General features: G+C 42.7%; 1 protein-coding gene across 2 annotated transcripts in view; it reads right to left on the reverse strand.

Moving 5' to 3' along the window:
* USP25 (ubiquitin specific peptidase 25) overlaps positions 1–18,511 on the reverse strand; it is an 88,737-nt gene extending 70,226 nt beyond the window's left edge. Inside the window, exon 1 of one of the 2 annotated variants that reach the window (XM_036381714.2) lies at positions 18,383–18,511. In XM_036381714.2, the coding sequence (XP_036237607.1) occupies positions 18,383–18,427 (45 nt within the window). In that variant the 5' untranslated portion in view covers positions 18,428–18,511. The remainder of the gene's footprint in view (positions 1–18,382) is intronic. The other variant, XM_036381721.2, reaches the window with a different exon arrangement.
* Positions 18,512–23,789: the final 5,278 nt, after the last annotated feature.

The following is a 23,789-nucleotide window of genomic DNA, read 5'->3' on the forward strand; positions in this document are numbered from 1 at the left end:
TGTTATTACTCATGAAACTGTATTAACACAAGTAATTCTATTTCTTTTCATTACAAGTGGCAGAGCAGGCACTGTCAAACCCTCTCCTCATTCACTATCACAGGAAGAGATTCAATTTTCTTTTTGCTTTTCTTTTCACTTAAGACACTTATGAAACAATTGCAACCACATTCAGAGAGCTTGTATTACTGAATTCCTGATTTGACTTTATTTAAGGCATCTGTACTACTTTGCAAAGTCAAAATAGCTAAATTTTATTTGTTTTGAATAATTATTCCTTTAGCTCTGGTTACTGTGGCATACAGAAAACTTATGTTACTATTAAAAATGACTGAAGCTTAGAGATCAATTTCTAGTGCAACTGCTAAGCAATTAAGTCTCTTCTGTATGGTAAGAAATATTTAATAGTACAAACAGACTTCTACATATGAAGCAAGTCACCCTCCTTACTCCTAATAATGCTCATTCTGATTACATGAAGAAGCTTGGGCTAACTTGAGTTGAAGTGACTGTAGCATATAGACCCTCAAATGTCTAAAACCACATAGATATATAAAACAATTATAATAACAGTTCACTCACAGGCTATAACCAAAAATACCCAAAAGAGCTCACCCTATGCTAAAACAAAGATAAGAAATGAAGAAGGCAGCAGACAAGTATTCACAAGTTTCTGAAGTACCCACACCAATGTGCACTCATGAAATCAGGCCAGTGAGGGAAGTTTCAGATCACAACTACCCGTTCTATCATAAAAAAGCTGCCGTATCTTTTCAATGCAGCTCTTTCCTGATTCCCAGTTTTTTCCAACCTTGCCTGAGCAGAGGTTCAACTTCTGAATTATAACTCACTGTACTTTAATTCAGTTTAATAAGCAGCCTCACTTTTCAAATGGACACACAAACCAGATCATTCCAACAGAACCAGGTGCTAAGAAATCCACCTGCATTCTTTCAGGTTTGCCTGTACCCACTTCTGTTTGCTATCCTATCCTCAAATTTACAGGACCCATTCCATATCTTTTCTCTAGCAGAGATCCTCCAGTTTAGTGAGTCAAGGCTCCAGTACTATCTGCAGTGCTAAGATGTATGTGCACACATGTCACACAGAGATTCTCCATGAAGCCTGAACAGCATTTGACTCAATTCTAAAAAGCCCCCAGGACCTGATCTCCGACACCAGCCTGTGCTGGTACAGCTGCTGCAGGGTGCCCCAAGTCCTTGGGCACACAAAGGAGATGGTATGGCTGCCCTGGATCCAGCTGTTCACACCCCTCAGTCCCACCACATCATGCAGCAGGCTGCTCCCTGGGGCTTTCATGCACAAGCTATTCCCAGCCTTTCCCTTTCCTCTGGCTCCCTGAGGTATGTAGGCACTGTATCTTCAGGCTTTCAGCTCTTGGAAGATTTTAACTAACAGGAAATTCTCCCATTTTCCTGGGTGGAAGCCAAATTTGTGTATTAGGACTGCATGCCCTTATTTCCAAGTCTCTCTTTTTTCAGCCATCCCTCTCTTGCTCTCAGGAAATGCCCAATTAAGATTATCTGGTTTATAACCTCACACAATAGCATATTCAGTAGCTGTGCCAGCACCAGTGAAGCAGAAAAGGATCTGCACTACTATCAGCTTAGGGAGATACTGTACCCAAATTAGTTCCACGACAGTACTGTAAACTCTGATAACTTCCTACAATCAAAGCAAAAAGCTATCTTACACAAATGTTTTTTTTTTAACAAGGCAAATCTCATAAACTGACTAATACTGAATTACAGTGAAGATAAATTTGGGGGGGGGAATTAGCCACCTATTGATCTGTTTATTTTCTCCTCTCTGCAGCTTCTGAAGAAGCACATGTAAACTGCAGCTTTATTCATGGCAACATCCAAATATTTGTATTTGCAGCACAACCACTTAAAAACTCAGAAGATAAAACAACCCTTTTCCATTTCCAAGCACAGATAAAGTTCTATGTTCAGGAATGAATGAGATGATCCAACCATTAGGAGGAGAAAACAGGATCTATGGCCTCACTACACAGTTCACATTTCAATTATGTACTACATAATGAAAATGCACTAGGGGCACCAAGCTGATTAGAAGCACAGAACACTTCTCCTGTGGGGAAAGGCTAAGAGAATTGGGATTGTTCAGCCTCAAACAGAGATGGCTTAGGGTAACTTGCAGCCTTCCACCACATGACAGGAGCTACAAGAAAAATGGAGATTATTTACAAGAGCCCGGAGTGACAGGACAAGGGGCAATGGCTTCAAACTGACACAGAGTACATTTAGATTGTATTTTCAGGAAAAACATCTTTACTGTGAGGGTGGTGAGGCACTGGAATAGGTTCTCCTGGGAGGTTGTGGGTGCCCCATCCCCAGAAGCGTTCAAGGCCAGGCTGCTGGATGGGGCTCTGCACACCCTGGTCTAGTGTGTAAGGTGTCACTGCCACTGGCAGGGAGGTTTGAAGATCTTTAAGGTGCCTTCCAGCCCAAGCCATGATCCTAATTCCTGAGGGATGAATACTTTTCTTAGAGACAAAAAGAAAGAAGAAAACACAGATGCTGAGAATGGCATTTTGACTCAGGCCCTTCACACAAATCCCACTTTCTTTACTTTCTAGTGCAACACTGATTTATAAGATCTATTTATTGGAGGAAAACTCAAATGACACTGCACAAATATTTTATATTAAAGACAATTCTAATGAAGCCTGAGCTGCAGAGGACCTGCTAATGGCATTGCTTGCAGACAAGTAGCTAATAAGCTGGTTTCCTCATATGATGCTGCTGTAATGAGAAGAACACTGAGAGCTTAGAGGAATGTAATCCTCCATAAAGAGGCTTTAAGTTTCTGCTACAAACAAACAAACAAACAGAAATAGTTTAACATACAAAGGACAAGCATGCTAAAGACCCTCAATTACTACTCTGAATATAATTTTCTGCCACATTAATCATATCTCCCAGGAATAGTTAAAAGGCCCACAGACACTGCTGTACATTACAGCTTCCAGCACCACAGATACATTAACCATTTCCTAAATATGCTGTTGGTCAAGTTCCAAATAGGCAAATAAAAACTAACTCCTTTCATGAAACTATTGAGGTGAAACACAGGAAAAAACATGCAGTCAGCTCCAGAAGGCTTTGCTTTTCCCAGATCTCTCCTCAAGATTTTTCTCCGTGTATGTGCAGAATAAAAGTATTTATAAATAAATATATAAATTAGAAAGTGGTTATATGTATGCATATTTTTTAAAAGCACTATTTTGCTAATGCAAAGACCAAGTTAAATCTCTGCACCAGCTCTAAGGTGCTCCTTAAAGTACAACAGAATTTGGTCCCCTTGCCCAGCATCTTCTATCTGGGCTTCCTTTTGTTCAGGTACGAAAAGAGAAACATCTTACATGACTTGTATCCTCTAAGAAAGTAGGTAAAGATATATTTTTACACACACTGTAATGCCAAATGCACCTCAGCTTTGGTTCAGACAAAAATCACCTGTGGAGAGCAAAGGACGTGCATAAAGACAGCAGATTTTCAGTCTGGGGCTGCTCTGCACAGGCTGCCAAAATCAGGCTATTACAGCAGCAGCTTGCACAAAGTGCAACTGGACTGAGAGCAAAAACTTACTTCAAGGAGCTAAAGGACACAGTGTGTGGCAGGAACTTTCAGCCAACCACAGCCTAACCCAAATAAAACTTGCAAGGGGAAAAGGCTTGAGTGCACTACTTAGTACACTCTTCTCACAAAAATTAAAGTAAGGATTCTACTTAATCATAGCTTTATGTAACCTATATTGATCCTAGACAACACACAGAATACCCTCACCAGACTTCCATGCTTTTCATGTTTTAACTAGTGACTTTTCAATGAATTTCCATGTCTGATATTAGGGTTTCTACACAACATGAGATCATGCATACATATAAACACTCACAATTCTGAGCCTCATATGTGGCCAAAAAACAAAATCTTTTTCACTCTCAGCATATACATTTGTCTTTATTCAAGCTGATGGTTAAAGATTTTGAGATAATATTTTAAGGAGAGGTTTGAGGAGTTTGGTTTGTATTCTCTGACACTAAATATAAGGCAAAACCCACCTCTGACAGTTATTTAGATAAAATCACCCAGAAGTTATGAACCAAATAATCACCTGCATGGGGAATACTCTCACAATGAGCAGGAAAACCACCTGCTGGGTTCACAGGGGTAAATTTTAAAATTAGTCTATGAACTGGTTTATGATCAATGTTGCTTGAGTTCATGTTTTGAGTTGTTACTGACAGCTAGTCCTAAATGAGTTTCAGGGACAGGATTCTAATCAAGAAAGGATAGCAACCTTAGTACTTACTGAAAACAAAAAGGTGTCAGAAATGCAAAATTACCAAGATTTTTGAGGTCTTTTTGTTTTAAACCATCATGATTTCTCTATACCCTGCTCAGCATAACAGTGAGCTTCCCAAGAGTAATGACAGCAGCTCTGAAATTAATTAACCACACTAAAACCAATGAGATCTTCAGTTTCACTTAACTAGACACAAGTTAGACTTCAGGTTGTATTCACTGGAACCACCATGGGAAAATCTGCTTCACAAAAAATGCTTTGATTTTTACATACTCCAGTAACTGTGACAGTAATTAGCAAAAGTCTCTGCTCCAGTTCAATTTTGTTGAATAATTAGTTCCTGGTAGCAGTGGGAGGGATCTTTCAAAGCACCAGCACATATTAGCTGTAAACTACACATAAATTCAGGAGGATTCCTCCAAGAGCCCCCCATGGACAACAGCTGGGCAGTGACACAGTACCAGAGGTTCACAGCCCATCCCACCTCAACACCAAGTGACCTGCCAAAAACATGCACAAGCCATGGCAAACTAAAGCCACTGGGGTCAGTCTGAGGCAACAATATACAGATAGAAAGGAGGAGGAGGCTGGAGGATGACAGACACACAGCAAACTGTGTGTACATAAATACACAAACACAGAACCACAGGGGCAGCAGTTGGAAGGGGCTTGAGGGATCATCAGCACCCTGCTGAAGCAGGATACACATTCACATGTATGAGGAAAGGCTGAGAGAAATTGGGCTATCCAGGCTGAAAAAGAGAAGACTTCAAGATGATCCAGTTGTAGCCTTCCAGTAGCTGAAGGGAGCCCACAGGAGATTATTTACAAGAGCATGGAGTGACAGGACAAAGGGGAATGGCATCAAACTGAGAGTAGGTTTAGATCAATATTAGGAAGAAATTCTTTACTGTCAGGGCAGTGAGGCACTGGCACAGGTTGCCCAGAGAAGCTGTGGATGCCCCATCCCTGGAAGTGTTCAAGGCCAGGCTGGATGGAGCTCTGGGAAACCTGGTCTAATGGAAGGTGTCCCTGCCCATGGCAGGGGGTTGGAACAAAATGAGCTTTGAGGTCCCTTCCAACCTAGATCATTCTATGATATTTTTCCAATTGCTCCTGGCTACTTTCTGTTCTAAAAGTTTATTTCCTAATTTTCTTCTTCAGTTCACAGATATTTACCATCAGGCATAAACATCCCATTTTATAGTGTCTGACCAGGCAGCACCACCAAGACTTAAGCTTTCTCCTCACAGCAAAGATTATTGCCTAGGGTATAATTTTACTGTAGCCACTATTAAAAATGTTCAGTCTTGTCTTTCTGGTCTAAAACAACACTGCCATGAGACCCACATTTTTACACTTTGAGATATTTTCCTTTGCATGCCAATCACAGTTTAACCCATCACACCACAGACAAGCTCTTCTGGTTCATGTCTGATGCTCTTCACAGTCCTAACTCTCAAGGGGAAAGGCAGTCCCACTAGCTCATTCAAACATTCAGCATATTTATAGGGCTGTTCTTCTCCAAACAGACATCATGATAGCCTCACCCTGATCTGTACAATACCAAAGAGCTCCCAAGGAAACACCAAGCTAGCCCCTCACTGTCACTCTGCTGTTATGATAACAAGGGCTACTATTCTAGGAACAAACAAACCAACTCTGGAAATTCCAAGTATCCTCAGATCAGTGGGATCCCAGGCCCTGCAGTACTTAGAAACAATAACACTCACAAGGACTGTCAGACCACAAGCTCCTTCCGAGGAGTCAGCTGTTCTTCCCAGGCTGCAGCTCCTGCCAGTGCTGGCCAGCCCAGGCTGGTGTTGCCGATGCCACTCGTCCCTAGGAACCAGCACCACCACTCATCCAAACCTCTGGCAAGTCAGGCCAGGGTCCCAATAAACCATCAGATAGTCACCCTCTGCATACACTGATTTCCTGCCAACTTAGTGAGAGCCAGGGCTGGGAGAGGGAGGGGATAGGACAGAGATTGCACCGATTTCCACCCAGTTCAACTGTTGTGGAGCAGCAGCCTTAAAAGAATGAGTTGTTTCTCTGCCATTGTTTTAATCCTTCTTTTATCTGGTGAGAGAAACTGATGGGGGAAAAAGCCTCCTGCAGCCCCCATCCTACTTAGGCACAATAGCAGAAAACTTACACTAATGGGAGATGAATTAAAAATCTCACAGTGACAGAGATGTGGTGCTCCTGGTGTACACTTCTCACAAATGAACATGCACAATCAGACCTGCTCCTGGCATGGGCTGAACTGCCATACACTGTTCTCCACTCCCTGCTTTAGGTGTGCACATCCAGAAGGATTTCATTTACTGCAGCTGTTAATGGCACAAAGATCAAAGCTTCCACTTCACCTCAAACAACTCTGCTACATGCCCTAGGTAAGTGATACCAGGAAGATTTCACAATTTTTACACACAAAATTCAGCATAGTACAGCAGAGAAATTGTAAATAAAATTTAAATTGCACTTTTTCACAGACAGGTCTGTATTACAAAGAGTCCACTGTATTCAACAGAAGGGACACATTTGGGGAAAGAGTTCAGCTGTCTGTTTTGAATAGGAAGGGAAAAAAACAACAATCAAACTTAACAGAAAGCCTTTCAATAAAGGTCTTCCATTTAGTCCAATTAAAAAAAAAGAATTAGTAACATGATTTCCTACAGAAACAGGCCTTGTAATCACAGAGTGGGCATGTACCCAGGCACGTCTACCCTGCTACCTCTCCAGCTCAAGGTCACCTCCAGCAACTTGGCCTGGCCTCAGGGATCCCCAAAAGCCTCAGCAGCACCCCCAGGCTTCCCAGCACCTTGGCCAGCCAGCGTGTAGCTCCTGATCACACTGCCTGCTCTTGCCCACATCTTGGGCCACAAGAAGTTAGAGGAGACAACACAGAGGGCTTAGGAAGAAAAACAGAGGGGCAGTACCTCCACTTCACTGCAGTGAGGTCTGCCAGAGGTGAACTCATCCCACAGCCTCAACTGGTCACCCCCCCTACTGTCGTGCATTATAAGAAAAAATTACATCAATAAATTCACACAGCCCTACTTGCAGCATTCAGCAAAATTATCTGATAGTTTATCCTGCCCTCCACTAACCACCTACAAAGAAATCATGTAAAGAGACATGTTTTTAACCTGGGGAGGGGCACGTGGGCACAGACAGACACAAGGCACAACTCTGCACAAGAAGGAGCCTACAGATAACATTAAGCCATGTAAAACCTGGGGCAGTGTTTAACAGGTTGCCTGGAAGGTGACAGGCTTCTGACAGCAGTTCCAGCTCCTGGGGTGAGACAAGACAGCCTTTCCTGGTGGGTCTAGCACCAGACAGGCACTGGCACGTGCTGTGTCCCTGTGGAAAAGCCACTGCCACACCATGGCCGGTGAAGGGCAGCCAGCAGCCTTCACTTGCATTGGATAATAACCTCCATGGATGCAGGTGATGTTAGAATTGAAATGAACCTCAAACACAACAGAGACACTACAGTATTCAAAGACATGGTGATAACTGTAGATCAGCATGTAATTTTACTACCTCACAATTAAAGAAATAGTAAATTCAGCATTGAATAAATAAGAAAAAGTTCTTTATTACTAAAGAAATAGTAAATTCAGCATTGAATAAATAAGAAAGAATAAGTTCTTTATTACTAAAGAAATAGTAAATTCAGCATTGCACTCCACAGAGGGCAACTGAAATTTTCTAGGCCATTTTCTTCCATGAAGAAAGATATTGCTTAGAGTTTGGAGGGTGCTTTTTAATGGGCCTTATATTGAAGCACACACCTGCCTCACCTCCCACAGAAAGCTGAAGGTGCTACATTCTAATATGTTCAGACATAGTCTCAAGAAATCTACAACCACCTTGGTTCATAAGCACTGTTCACTGTAATTTAGCCCTGCCAGTTTTCCCAATGTCAGTGGTGTCACACCAAAAATGACTTTCTGCCATCACCACACACCTACCTGAAGCTTCAGAAGCTGACTTGAATAAAAGGGGTAGAAAATACTCCTCTAACGAGTTCACATTTTTGGAAAATTATTTGAAACAAAAATTTCAGTTCTGTGCTGACTTCTTAGCAGCAGCATTATGCCAATACATTCTCCATCAAACAACAGAGATGATAAACTCTGATAGTAAAATCTTCAATCCTTTTCTGTTCAGTTAGGTCACAAAGCACCCAGTACCTTCCCTGGCCTCCAACAACTCAGCAGAGCCTGTGCACTGCAGAGCCTCCACTCAGCACCAGCAGAGGGTGGCTTATTTACCACTCACCTTAAAATCAGCCCCAGATAAAGCCTCAAGGCAACACAGCAAGAGCTGGAACTGGACAATGAGGAAATCTGTCTGTCTTCACCATCTACAGAGCTTACCCTGTAGACCTGCAGTGTACCAAAAAGGCAGCCCAGGCAGCTTCAGGCTAGGGGACAACTGTGGTCCAGACAGGGCTGCCACAAGAGATGTTCTGTGGCTTTCAGCACTAAGTCCCATAAAACACATTCAAGACCAGAAAACTTTTAAAAGTTGCCAGTAAGCTGTCAGTTATTTTTTAATTTCCAAGCCAGTAATGGGATACAGACAGAGAAGATTTAATTCTAGCATCCCATTAAAAAAAATGTTATAAGCTTAGATGCCAGAATTAAATAAAATTTGCCAATTACTACCACCAAAAAATTAAAAGATTCTAAAGCAAGAAAACTACACAGTAGTGGGAAAGTCTCTAAATTAAAAAAAGAAAAAAGAAAAAACCAAAAACCTCAAACAGGTGGGAAATTTCATAAGAGACACAAGCAGAATTTGAAGGAAATTAGATAGGAAAATAGATAATACCAAGAAGGGAAATCCCTATGCACGCCATCTCTAAAGCTCTTTAGCTTTAAAAAAAAATCATATTTACAAGCTTAAAAATATTCTGATACATTTTCCCACAGTTTTATATCAAAACAAAGCAAAAGCTAAAATCCACAAAGTATAGGAATGCTTTCTCAGTCATAACCTAAGATTTCTGGGATACAATATAGTATTCAGTCCTCTAACCAGGCCATTTATACCTATGCAGTGTAAAGTGTTAGGGGGAAAAAAGAGAAATACTTTTCCAACAGTTGAGGTCCCAGGATAAATTTCTGTTTCAAAGTAGCTAACTTTCAGAAGAATAAAATAAAACCAAAAGGGAAGTGGAGTAGGAGTCTGTTCCTGCCATCTCCTCTTCTGAAGAGGACGAAGAACACCATGTGCCAATGCACACCCAGTCTTTTCCAGATGCTTACTTTAAAGCACTCTCACAGCACACACCTGAATGTAAATGAATACTATTTTCAACTTCCATGTGACACTCTCCCTTTTTTTTCCAGCTTAAACCCAGTAGAAACACAGCTAAATTCAACTTTGTTCAAAGTGGCTTTATGTTTTAATGGAAATTTGATTGAAAGTCAGAAAGTGTCATTTTTGGTTTGAGACTAGGATAGAAATTTCAAGCACAGACATCTGACTTTCCTTGGAGTCACACAGCTGTGGGAAGGACAGTTATCACAAAAACCATGTGTGACCTCAAGCCTACCATTTATTATTCAAGAAAAGCAAAAACTGGCATGAAATACAGCTGCATAAATAACAATCCAAAAGCTTTACACCTCGGGCTCAGACCCTAATGTTAAGTGAACATCCTCTTCTAAAGGGAGCCCTCTGGATTTTGGGGTACAACAGCAGAGAAATGATGACAATTGGCAGGACAAAGCCATAGGGGGATAGAATGCCATCACATCACGTGCATGTATTTCCACAAATTCTGTGTATGGTAAGATACACGGTCAATTAGATTTAAATAGCTCCAGATCATGCCTTGCAAACACTAATGCCTCTCTGACAAGCTTTTATTAAATATATTGTTCTGTCTACCTCTGCTTACTGTAAAGCTGAAAATATGCTTTCACCTGATGGCTCAAAAAGCTGTAGTCAAGGATATTTTGAACACCATCTCCATTTTCTTGGCATCTAAACTTTGATAAGCTTGACTGTTGCCAATTAGTTGATAACAAACATTTTAAAATAAATACTGTGCAGAGTATATTTTTTCCAGCAAAAATCCACCAGGTAAAATAATTCAGAAACCAGCTATAAACAAAAGCATCAAGTCAAAGCTTGGCACCTCAGAATAAAACTTGTTTGAATTTGCATACCAATATTTCCTTAAATGCCCTTAAAAAAAAGTGGTTTACATACACAAATCTGTGTCAGGTAATGTTTTCAAAGTTAACCTAGTTGCATTCCAGCCTTTAAGCTGTTCCACATCACATGTCTTTTGGATTCCACCTCTCCAACACCCTTAGAAGGAGAGATACTTTAAAACTGTGGATACTCAGTGGTGCTACTGCTCACAACAATGCTGCCCCTGTTTAAGTCCCATCACCAGGTAACATCAGATTTCAGGGAAACTCTCATGCTGATGGATTTCAACATGCTCCTGAATTTCATCCTTTATGGCAAAGAAAAGCTAATGACATTTACAAAACAATGAAAACTATAAAACCCAGCTGAAAAAAAAATAAATCAATGCCTTCTTAAATTGCAAAGTCTAGTCTGAATAGATTATTTTCATTGTGATTTTCAAATGCTTAGAATGAATTATGCTACTAAATACATGGGAAAGCCACCCTATAATTAAACAAAGAAGAATTCAGAAATCCTGTCACCAACAACTGAAGTCATCAAAGTGTCCAGCTCATGATATTTTGTGTCAATCTGTCCTTTACACCATCTTGAAACACAGTTCTTCCTTTACAGCATTTCACAGCAACCTCAACATTTTGAGTCAATGTTGCTTAACATTTCACTCAGATTAAAGCCCAAACCCACAGATTCTGCACAACACCCCCAGGAAAGCTACTGTGTAGTTCAGAATGCTAAAACCAGCCCTCCAGCAGAAGCTAGAGCCCTGTGAGTGTCAGCAGGAGTCAGCACACCCCCACAGCCACTCCAGAACACAGACTGGAGTACTAGCCTCAAATATTGAGGCAGGGAGGTGTAACCCTCTGCAGCCAAGAGGTACTTGATCCACTTGAGAAAGATGGGGTGGAAACAGAGCACAAAGGTGGTATGGACAGGGTCATTCAAAAAGAAGTTTCATGAAAATTTTCCACTAGTGGTCTGTAGAGTTCTTAGTCAATTGCAAGTTTTGGACTCCTACAGAAATTTAGCAATGAAAAACTGCAAATTCTGCAATACAATGAGAGAGAGCAAACTGCAGAGCTGGAAGAAAGCAACATTTTAGATTTACCATTTTACCACAGCACACACTACAGCTGCTCTCAGTTTTACCTGCAAGCTTGGCTGAGGTGTGCAGGCACAATACAGCTTATGATAACATCTATATTCAGCACAGTATTAATGTAAGGTAACATGGAAAAATCTGACATGTGCTGTTCAGAACACACTGTGTTGCCAAGGTAAGAGTTACAAGTGTTCACAAAAAACAGCAAGAGATGGCATTCCTCAGCCTGAGGAAACAGGAAAAAGTATTTCCTTTTGTTTGGCACAAAGCCTGAGTTTGTACCTTCACTTGGCACAAAGCCTGAGTTTGTACTATCATGCAAGGTAGGCTCTGCAGGAAGGCATCTCACCACCTCATCTTTCCTTCAGCCCCACAGCTTTAGCATTCTCTCCCTTTTTAAATAATAAAAGGAATAAGCTTATAGAAAGCTTTTAACTTGCATGGTTTTGCAAGCAACTAACTCCTGTGATTTAAAGTATCACCTTTTCCCTATTAATTATGCTTGACCAGCCATTAACCAGAACACTGAACATATCACAGTCCCAAAGGGAACAGAGGGAGCTTTTACCCCATGTATCTCACACTCAGCTCCCTGGCAGAAATCACACCTGAGTGACATTAGATTCAATTGACTACTGAAACTGAATTTTCACTACAGTCAAATATTTTCCACTCCTGGCAGATGTTGACTTCTTTAACAGCACCCCAACTGATAAAATGTAATCATCAGCTAAGAAAAGCCATCTTTTATTTCATGCGAAAAGAAGACTGAACTCTACCCTGAATTCACAAAATCCTTTTGAAATACATTGTCACAACAGCCTCTCCTACGTTACTCACCTAATACTCTTAACTTGTGATTTGAATAGTGATGTTACACTGCTACCCCAGGCACAAGTCAACAGGCCCCTGCTGAGAACCTGAATTCTTTCAATTTAAAGGTGTCCATTTGCTGACTGAAGACCATCACAATGGTAACTTAGTCACCAGGTCTTGATGGGCAAGTGTAGTAACAGAGCCAGCTAAAAAACCCCAAGCAAACAAAGGAAAAAACAAAACAAAATGAAACAATCCAAAAACAAATCAAACAAACACCTATACACACACAACCCTTCACTGTGACTGAAGGCAACCTCCACCCACTTGAAAATAATCACAGTGACTCTCACAAGAGAACTAGAAAGTGAAAGCCATCAGGATACTTTCATTTCCGAGAAAATCTGCTCCCACATCTGTGGCTTTTCTACTCAGAGAAAGTAGAAAAGATTTTTCTCTCTCAGTCAGGTCCCAGCAACTCACACACACACAGCCCCCTCAGCTTTTTAAGAGTTCTGTTCCCTAACAAGAACAGAAAATCAGTTTAAAAAACCCCAAAAACACAACCAACCAAACAAAACTGAAAATTCAGGCCTTTAAAGGAAGTTATTCCTACATGAATACATGTAAGTGAAGACACAGCTCTTAAGCTTTTTGTTTACTTTTTATGCTACGGAATACCAGGAATGTCACATTTGACTCTTGACCAGCTGGGAATTGAAAATCAGTACCTCCACTGAAGAAAGTGAAGAACAATACTATTTTAATACATCTTTAGGCATCTCTGAGCACCTCAATAACCCCTCTGTCACTGGCACTGCCAGCAATGGCTGTAAGGGGGTGACTGATGCAGCTCCTCAGACAACTCCTGGCACAGGAGAGTGTCAGAGACCTCCCTGCTGGTTCTGCAAAATCTAGGCCCAGCCTGAAAAGGCATTCTCCAAGTCCTCTAGGGCCTCAGGTTGATATACCAACCTGGCCACTCAGTCCCCAGCACCTGTGACATCCCTCAACCTCACCATTCACATCACTGGAGCTACAGAGACAGTGTCAACTCCTGGATGGGTCCTTCAGCAGGGAAGTAGAGAAGATTTAGCCAAAAACAGAAAAGAAATTCCATCTTTTGTTCTACCTTTCATTCCCCTTCAGTTACTCAAGTCCATGGACAGCAGCTAAACTCACAGAATTAAGGAGATGCCAACCACAAATATCTTCTTAGGCACACAAGTGTAAGAAAGGTAACTGTTCAATTATCCTTCCACTTATCCTTATGAAGCACTTTTTAAAATGCTAAATACTTTTCTATTTTAAGACATGGGTAATTTTTTTTTGACCTTTTCATAGAAGCTGATGGGTTTTACTATCTTTTGTAGCTGATGCTCATAGTAGCTGTGAATACAGGGTTATCCTAAAAATATTGAGGGGAGGAGGGAATGTGTGTTAAGGATTTATTATAGATATTTTAAAATAATACTACTAGAGGTTACTAGGAAAATCTATAAACTTTAGACTTTCATATTCTGAAGCAGTATTTTCCTTTCAAGGTGTGGACCAAAAATATTTAAAGATATTATTTCAGACAAATTCTAATGATAGTACTATACTTGTAAAGTCTTGCAAACACGACCAAAATCATTACTGAATTTCTGTGAAAGGTCTTCTGAAAGCAAAAAGCTTTAACCTGATGTTAAAGGTTTCATAAAGGTGCTGATTCATAGCATATATCAATAAACACAACCCTGCAAGATTCAGCAAGCTTGAATAGATACTAAACAAAAAAAGACCAAAAAAACCCCAAACTAACCACACACACCTCCACCCATTCCCAACAAAATCCATCAAAACAGTCACAAAACCAGAAAGCATTCAGCAGACCAGTTTGACAAGGGCTTTCAAAATTACTTTGAATCACTGGCCTTTGCACCTTGCTCTAGCTTTCAGAAATACCAACAGGAATCTGTGCCAAAGGTGTAACTACAAGTATTACAAGGTTTTTTGATATGAGCTTCTTAAATACAGAACAAGACGCACATATTTAACAGCATAACTCCACAGTACTTGAAGTAATGTTTCCAAATTACTCAGTAGTTGGTGCAAACACTTTCAGTAAACCAGTGTTGTTATTCTGCTCATTCTGGACAAAAAGGTACTAAAGCTCTGGGTACCAGCACTGGCAGCTCTAACACCCCATATTCAAGCCCTCCAAGCTTGGCTGTCACACAGTCCAAACACAGACAGCTCCCCATTTATGGGGAAATGCAGAAACCATCCTCACTCCGTGACCCAGGGGCCATTTCTCAGGTGCAGAGGGACACCTGCACACTGGTCACAGGTAAGGGCGGCTCTGGCCTCGTGATGAGAGAGGGAGCCTGAAGCCTCTTGGATCCACCAGGCAACTCTGAACTCAACTCTCAAGATACAGAGGTTTTAAAGATTTGAATTTTAAACCTTGGAAGGTTGCCACCTATTAAGATGGGAAAAAAAAAAAAAAAGAAAAAAGAGAGTACAGAGCTCCCAAGATATCCTTGTGTACCAGGTGCTCAGTAGATACTTTGCAATCACTTCCTGCCATTTAGGACTGCATCATGTCAATTGGTGGAGACAGATGACTCTATCATCATCTGCATGAACCAGCTATTGCTCTTAGGAAAAAAAAAACAAAAAAACTCAGTGCCATATTATTAGCTAAATCTTTAAATAATAAGTACATCAAAGCCACGGGACAAGCACAACAGAAGCACACACAAGCTAGCACAATTTTCACCTTTTTACCCCAAAAAACAGCAGGAGAGAAGAATTTAGTATCAGACCTTGCTTTAAGCCAGGCATTATTTCAAGTGGTAAATATCCTTAAAAGTTTGTGCTTCTTTTAGAAAAAGAAAAATGAGCTGAGCTGACATAGCTCTATTCTACTATCATTCTACTATTCCTGAGATTACACTGCCAATGCACTGCTGAATCACAGGTCTGAAATAACAGTGGGTGTGGGAAAGCAAAGGACAGATAAAACAGCCTTTAAATCCATGTATCAACCAAATGTCAGGCTCTCTCCAGAAGCAGTAGAACTTGATAACACACATTGCTGAGAGGCCAGCTAAGTGCCACCAATTAAAACCCAGCTTCTTCCATCTGCCATTCCAAGATGACCATCACAGAAATTATCAGAGCTGAGACAATGCTGAAACACATTTAACCTCCTCACATCACAACTTCCAGTTAGCAGGAAAATCACCATTCACCCAGCCCCTGAACTCGCTGTGTAGGGGACACTGGGCAAGGGAAGGGTCTGCACAGCACATGGGGCAGCCTGGGAAGATCATCTTCCAGGAGGAAAATTGAGGTACACAGGCATCAGCCACGTAGGGCTGCCTGGAGTACGGGAAATCCTGCAACACTCGTGCCTTATTTCCTCAGCAGCAAAATGCCTGACCAAAAAAAAAAAAGGATTGGACAGGACAGAAGTACAGATTGGACAAAACAAGAAGCTACTTTTTTTATAAATTCTCTCATTGTTTACCTTTATTCACATGCTTTAGTCTTACTGTAAACATTACCTATAACCTTCAGACACTGAACAATGTCAGAGAAGCACACAAGGGCCATGAGAAACAAGAATAATCTGATTAATTACTTGCTTCAGGACATAATTTACAAGTTTTAACTAAGGGTCAAGATGACCAGTAGAGATGAAAGAAAAAAACTTCTTTTGACCTGACGCAGCTGCTTTAACTACACAATAAACTAAAGATAGCTTCAGTGGGAAGCAGGCTGTTTGTAGTTAGAGCATTTATTAATACAAACCTACATCTCCAAGTGCTGCTGAAGTTTGACACACGCTTCCTGTATGACAGTAAGAAAACATCTGATGAACAATGTTGGGAACCACAGCTCCGAATAAGGTATGCTGATGACTCAGGCATCTCTTGTAAACCCAATATATTTCTGCTTGTACGTGGTTTCTTCACACTAACAGAAAACAATTGTAACAAACTTTGAGGTCTCCAGAGCAAACTCCCTTATTTGTGGACATTGGGTTTTCCCTCTTTCAAGGGAAAACAGTGAGTTATTGCTGTGGTAGCCTCTCCACCTTTCATCCATCCATCAGCCCACTGCACCTTCACCATTTGCCTTCCTACATGCAAATACCTGACCAATGTTAAAGTTCGTCGTCCAATTAGCTAGTCATTATTCTCACTAAAAATGAGATACTCACTTTGGAGCCAAACAAAGCTTTTTTACAAAGTACTTTTAAGATTTGCCTTTCCCTCATTCCCTAAATGCATGCAATTAAGGATAAAACAGGTTAAAAACAATTGCAGATAATAAAATAATCAGATGATTCAACATAAATAATAAAAAAATATCCCTGCCATGAAAAAAAAACTTGATATTTTATTCAGTTTCCCTAGACACTTAAAAAAGTGACCAACACCCACAGATGCTGATTACAACTTCAGAATTATTGCTAGTTGTATTTTTTACTGCAGCATGGATTACCTGGATATACCACAATCAATCTTCAAAGTCCTTTTGGGCTTATCCTCAATTTCAAGCTCAAGTGAATCTGAACTACTGACCCACAAGCAGTAGTTTAGCTGAAAACTAAGGATCCTTCTAGTTTAGCTGAAAATCAACATTACTCCTTCAGGATTATTGTCAGAAAGCACAAATAGGCAGCAGCACTGATCATGGTCCAGAAGGCACTATGTATCTGACGTGATAATTACGATATATTAACTAAACCACTGACAAGAGGTTTTGCAAAAGATAAACTTGCTCACAGAAGTTGTCAGATGCACAGCAGCAATATCAGTTTTCAAACACAGCAGGCACATGTAGCAGCAAATCTGCTACATTAACCTGCGAGCACGCCCCAACTGAAAACACTGAGAGAGGAACGGAGTCAGCCCTTGCCTTCCTGCTGAAGCCGCCAAAATCACTGCTAACTACTTCCAACTATGAGAGCAGTCCTCGGCCAGACACGCCCTTCCTCCAAAAAAGCTTCTTAAATGCGAGCTGTACCACTTTAACCAATTATACCCTAATCAGCACATTCCCACTGTCCACTCTTAGGGCTGCAGCCATTTAACTTCCACACCGACTATACCAAAGCACATACACCTTTATCCTCTTGTGAAGGCAGTACATGCCATTAAAACACTAATAAAAATCAGGGAAGAGGCAACAGTCATACCACTAACCACAAGAGTTCGTTAACCTACAAATTACCTTTAAAACATATTATTTTAAAAGCGTTGCAATTTAATTTTAGACATTTCTCTTGACGGTTCAGTACAAGCGAATGAAAGCTTTAGAAGGTATGCTTTTTTTTTTTTCTTCTTTTGACAGAGAAACATTCTCCGCCGAGTCCTGGCGCACAGTAAAAGACTGGGAAGCGCCGTCATTCCCTTAACCCCGTTCCATGATGCACGTTAACACGAGTCCCCAAACCCGGCACTTTTTCACTCCAGTAGGAGCGCGTCACTCGCTGGAAATAGCGTTCACCTTTGGCAGGCGCGGATGCCGGCGCTGCAGGGTCACGCCGGGCATGTGCAGCATCTCCCCCGGGCCCACGGGGGGCTCGGCCGGCACCCCGCACTCTCCCTGCCCAGCCCCGCTCCCGCCGCTCTGCCCGGCACCCTGCGAGCGCAACAGGCCCGCCCGGGGCCGCGGGCAGCGCGCCGGGGCTCCCCCGAGGGCAGCGCCGAGCCCGGGGCCGGCATGACCCGGGGCCGGGCCGGCAGCGGCCCCCGCTGCGGCTCCGCGGCCGCCGGAGCAGCGGGGCCCAGGCGAGGCCGCGGCACGGGGAAGGCCCGGGAGAAGCTCAGCACGGGCAAGAACGGCGGGAGCCGGAGCGGGCGCGGCCAGGCCCGGGCGCGGCGGGGACGCGGAGCCGCTCCAGGCCGGGCCCCGCCGGAGACTCACCTTGGCGGCGCCGCCGGGCTGCAGCACGTTCTGCTCCACCGTCATGGCCCCCGCGCGGCTCCCGGCGGCGCCCCGGGCTCGGCGGGTGGCGGCGGCGCCGTACGGCGGCAGCTGGGCCGGGCCCGGGCTGGGCGAGCGGGGCGGGAGGCGGGGCGGGAGGGGGAGCCCGAGTCACCGCCCGGCGGGGGGGGGCAACGCAGCCCCGCTCCGGCCCCGCCGCCACTCCCGGAGCGCCGAGCGCCGCCCTCGGCCCGGCTGCGGCTCCCGGCGGCGCCGCCCCGCGCACCTGCCCCGGGCGCAGCCCCCGCCCGGCCCCTTCCCCGCCCTGTCACACCGCCCGCCTCCATCTTGGGAGCGCCCGGCGGCCGCGGGGCTCGGCGGGGCCGCCTCCCTTCTCCCTCAGGAAGCGCTCCGCGTCCTTCGCCCGCTGCAGGGGCGGCCCCGCCGCGTCCTTGCCCGGGGAAGGCAAAGTTTGCCTCGCTGCGGGGGAAGGAAGCGAGAGCAGCTCGGACCGGTGCTGCTTTCCAGGGGATCGCCAGGGAATTTCTGCTTCCAGCGCTGTCACTGCTCGTAGCGACAACAAACCGTATCGCCAAATGAATCACAGAATCACAGGATGGTTCGGGTTAAAAGGGACCTCTGGAGATCACCTGCCCCAACCCCCCTGCCAAGGCAGGGTGACCCAGAGCAGGTGGCACAGGAACGTGTCCAAGTGGGTTTGGAATGTCTCCAGAGAAGGATACTCCACACCTTCCTGGGCAGCTGCTCCAGTGCTCTGCCATCCTCAACAGAAAAAAAAAAAAAGTTCTTCCTCGTGTTGATGTGGGTCTTCTTGTGTTTTAATTTTTTGGCCATTTCTCCTTGCCCTGCTGCTGGGCCCCACTGTTGCCCCACCATCCTCTTGGCACCCACTTTGGAGATCTTTGTATGCATTAATGAGGTCCCCTCTCAATGTTCTCCAGGCTAACCAGGCCCAGCTCTCCTCATAAGAGATGCTCAAGACCCTGATCACCTTGGTAGCCTTTGCTGGACCTCTCCAGGAGCTCCTTGAGGAGCCCAGAACCAGACCCAGTAATGGTGCATCCTAAAGTTGCAGGCCTTCCCTTTCCCTGAGGTTTGACTGAGTGAGCAGTGGGGTGATGGTGTTCAGCATTCAAATTGTACGGGAATGTCACCCACATATGGGGGGAGGTAGCTAGTCTTGGCAGCCCACAGTGAATTTTGGCACCAGAGATAAACAGTATTAGGGAAGAGATTGTCCCTCTGCCACCCTGCTCTGGGGTGTCAAAGAAAGGGCAAGAAAGGACTCTTTTTTGGGCAAAGTGACTCGGCTGGCCAAAACACGTTTGCCCAGGAAGCAGGTGAAGGGCAGCAGAGAAGCCCACCCCACATTTTGAATGCCTGCCCAGTGCATGGTACCTGTGTCCCAGTTCCATTTCCAAGGCTGGCGAAGCTTAGTCTGTAGGAAAAGCTGCAGAGAGTAACATGGTTCTGAGAGCCCCAAGTAAAAAACATGAGCTGGGAGCCTAATGCCACAAAATGAATTGCAGCTACTGCTTGTCTGTCATACACAATCTTTATGACTCTGTAATTCAAGGCCCTCCTCTCCCCACAGAGGAATATGGATCTTTTTTAAACTGAGGTTAACAGGTAATAACATCACTGGAAGATCCTGGACTTTAAGTAAAACACAAGCACAACTCATGACAATCTGCAACCACTGCTTTATTTCACTGTAGCTTCTGTTCAGGAGATGTTGCAATGTAATCAATATTTGCACTTCTCAGGTTTGTTGCCCAGAGATTGTATCAGTTTTATAGTATTTTTCCTTTTATGTTGCAATATGCAAGGCAATTTTAAAAATTAATGTTCCCAAAGAATTTATTGTGCAAAAGACAAGAAGTATGCAGATAATATAACGGGATCAGAAATGGCTTGCAAATTACTTTACTAGAGATAGGAGTGGAAATTTTCTCTGCTCAGACTGATGGCTACATGTAAGAAAGGCAACAGTAGCAGCTTGGGGCTCTTCTTAAAAACCTTTTCTGCAGCAGCTGTGTGGGAATGCTGGTCCAATTCCTCTGTCCTCTTCCAATCATGCTTTTTCTTATAAATTTTTACAGCTTCTTCATCGTATTTTTGGCATGTGCTATGTTCAGATAACTCTCATCAAAACTAATAATTATTTACATTATTTGAAAATATTATAAACAAATTAGCATTTAAATTAAATACATTTGTCTTGCAATATTTTTTCAAGTGTTTTCACTGTTTCATTTATTAGCTTTTCTGTGTCCAAAAATAAAATGTGTCCAAATAGAAAGGAGAAATCATATGTTTTGTTCAATTCTCTTTAAATCAGGATAAAATGACAAAGTATCACCTCCCATTAAATTCCCCAATAAAATTATCACTTTTAAGGGCTCTGACTTCCTCACTTTCTGTCCCAAGACAGGGATTTGCCATTGAAATACATCATCTGAACCACAGCCATGCAAATGAGGATTCTGTCATACTTACAGTGTTGCTGGGAATCAGAGGGAGCAGAGTTCCCTGTTCTGTTTGCAGCTCAAGCTCTCTATGAAGTACATTGAGCACAAGGCTGGAATTTGTACCTCATCAGAAAACCCTAAGGATTTTGTCAGGGCCACAGTTTAGGAAGAATATATGTATATATATATATATATATATGTGTGCATATTTTCACAGAAGTTTGACATGTTTCCCCTTAGTTGCTCCTCACCTTTTAACAATATTACAGGGTTTGGCTATTACCAAACATGGCTTGGTTGTTAAACAATTGATGACACATTGCACAACCTCTGCCTCCAGCTGCTTGGCCCCCTGAGCAAGGTTCCCCCTTGTCTGCACCTCCTCCTCCTCACCAGCAGGGCTGGAGATGTGATTCACCTGAAACGCAAGCACAGACTCCCCTCCCCCCTAAACCGGTTGTTTTCTTCTGCTAGATCAGTTCCCCAAAATGGTTCAATGACTGGCTGCAGGAACAGCTGTGCTGGCCCAGGAGAGAGGGTGACCCAGGCTCAGCGATGGTACCCATCAAGTTTCATTTCACCTATTTCTCAAATCAGTAAGTGATCGTGCCTTCCTGATCTGCACACTGCCAGTTGGAGGGAAAGCCTGTGCCTGCTCACAGGAATCCTTGTTTTCCCATTTTTGCAAAGAGCAGCCAAACATCAGCCAACCACAAAACACTTGAGCACATGTTTTATTGTATACAAAGATCATGTACAACAAGAAATAGCTCATTATTTCCCTCCATTTTCAATAGACTTGGGTTTGTCCTTAATTAAGTGCAACATTTATTTAGGGCTTTAATTAGACTGTGGCTGGATAAGTTACAGCTGGGGAAGTACAAGTCAGGACTTCTTGGTTTTCCTTTCCCAAATGTGTAACTTGCTACACTGGGGATGAGAAAGCACTGCTTTAAAAAGCACAGTGAACGCTGCAAACACAGGCTCTGTAGTTAACCCTGGACAAGAGCTGCCCTGGATTCACATTTACAAACCCCATCTCAGAGCACTTTCACTTAGGCCTTTTGGCTCTGCAGTAAATAGTTCAGCCAACTGACAAAACCACAGCCATTCAAGCAGATTTTATAGCATGACACTTTTGAAATCATCATTTGGCAATTGCTCTCTGTGTCAGTGGTAACCATTCAAGCATTGCTTTGGCACCTGCAAAATCTCCTGGTGGTTATCAACCAAGGCAACCAAAACAAAAACTAACCAAAGTTGTAACTCAGGAAAGAGAGCAATCGTTTTCTGAAAACCTTTTGAAAATCTAAAAGTAAAATTAAAATGAGGTGCACGTAGGTTTTGTTGCTATACAAACACAACTTCATATTCCATCGTTTATTGACCTTAAATTGAAGGTTCCTTGCCTTCTAATTGCTTCCTGACAGCAGATGTGTGTTCATGTGCCTTCTTAAAGTCAGGTGCTTCAGTCAAAATAAAAATTCTCAGATTTAGTCTCCTGAGTTCATGTAATTGCTGCTGAATTCCACAGAAATTATGGATTTTACAAGAACCTGGTTAAAGTGCTCTTTTTACCATAGCAATTGTCACATTTTATTTACTTTCTTCACCACTCTTGCACATTGATCATATTATTTCACACAGCTTTCCTGAGAGGCCATAACATTTTTTTGTATGTGGCTGAAAATAATTTAGAGCTCAGCAATGACTACTTGTCCTTCCAATAGGCATTACCCATGTTTTTCAAGGACTAGAAACCTACAGAACTGTTCCCAAGATACTGCTTTCTGTCATTGAAAACATAACTTATTTAAACGAGCATGTTCCACAACAAATCACTATTTCCACTGAGCTAATTTTAAGCAAAATAATAATTAGTATTCTCCCAATTTGGACTTTACCTAATGATTACTTATAATGTTTATTTTTAAACTATTTCAGCTCAAACATTTATTACTTTTAGCACCATAAGTGTGTAACACTCATATTCAAGGTCTAAACAATTTCTTTTGGATTACAAAGTAATAAAGCCAGTTCTACATATTTTTTTTTCCATTCTTACTTTGCATGTATTTTTTCAAGTGGCAAACTCCCCGTTCTTCTCTTCCATTCAACTACTCAGTCATTTCTTGCTTTTTATTGAAGCAAAAGCTTGTTGACCATGATGACAGCCTATCACAACTCCTGGACAAGATTCCCAAGATTTCCATACATGCAGTCATTGTAAATGCATGCTGCACTCTTCCATAAACAAATAATGACAGACAATTGTTTTCTTAGACAATGACCTTACATTTGATGGTCTATATGGACAAATAGGGTTCTTCTCAATCAAGATCATGTAATCCACACATAAAACTAGGAGTCAAAGCTGGCAGGACTAGCACAAAAGTCCTATGTTTTGCTTCTGTCATTTTGGATGCCCTTCTTTCTAGCCACCCACAATCAAAGGTAAAGAAATAAAAGGCCCTGACTGTAGTGCTTAGTTTCACATAGGTTTCAAGTATTGAGTTCTTAGGGTGATATTGAAGTACCTCAGCTAGTTACCCAAGTTCCCTGTCCTAACTGTGGAATGGTCTTGGATGCTTCAAGCTGGGATGTACATCCTACAACCTACAACCTTCTAAATTGCTGAGGGAGGCACATGCCCAATATCCCAGCCCTGCCAGGGACAGGGAAGATACTTTTGAATGGGTGGGAAGATGCTTTACATAAGGATTCATGTTTCACAACTAAAGCTTAATGATCCTTGCTCAGGTCCAACCAGCCCATGTCCTTATCACAGCCTGGTGTGCAGCCTCCCTGCCTGGCCACTCCTCTGGAATGAGGGGAATGTGGACACCAAACCCCTGACAGTGTAGGAGGGAGCAGCACTCAAATCCTCCATCTACTGGGACAGTACTCTAAATACA

Source organism: Molothrus ater, chromosome 2 (genome assembly GCF_012460135.2).
Source record: "Molothrus ater isolate BHLD 08-10-18 breed brown headed cowbird chromosome 2, BPBGC_Mater_1.1, whole genome shotgun sequence".
NCBI classification, from domain to species: domain Eukaryota; kingdom Metazoa; phylum Chordata; class Aves; order Passeriformes; family Icteridae; genus Molothrus; species Molothrus ater.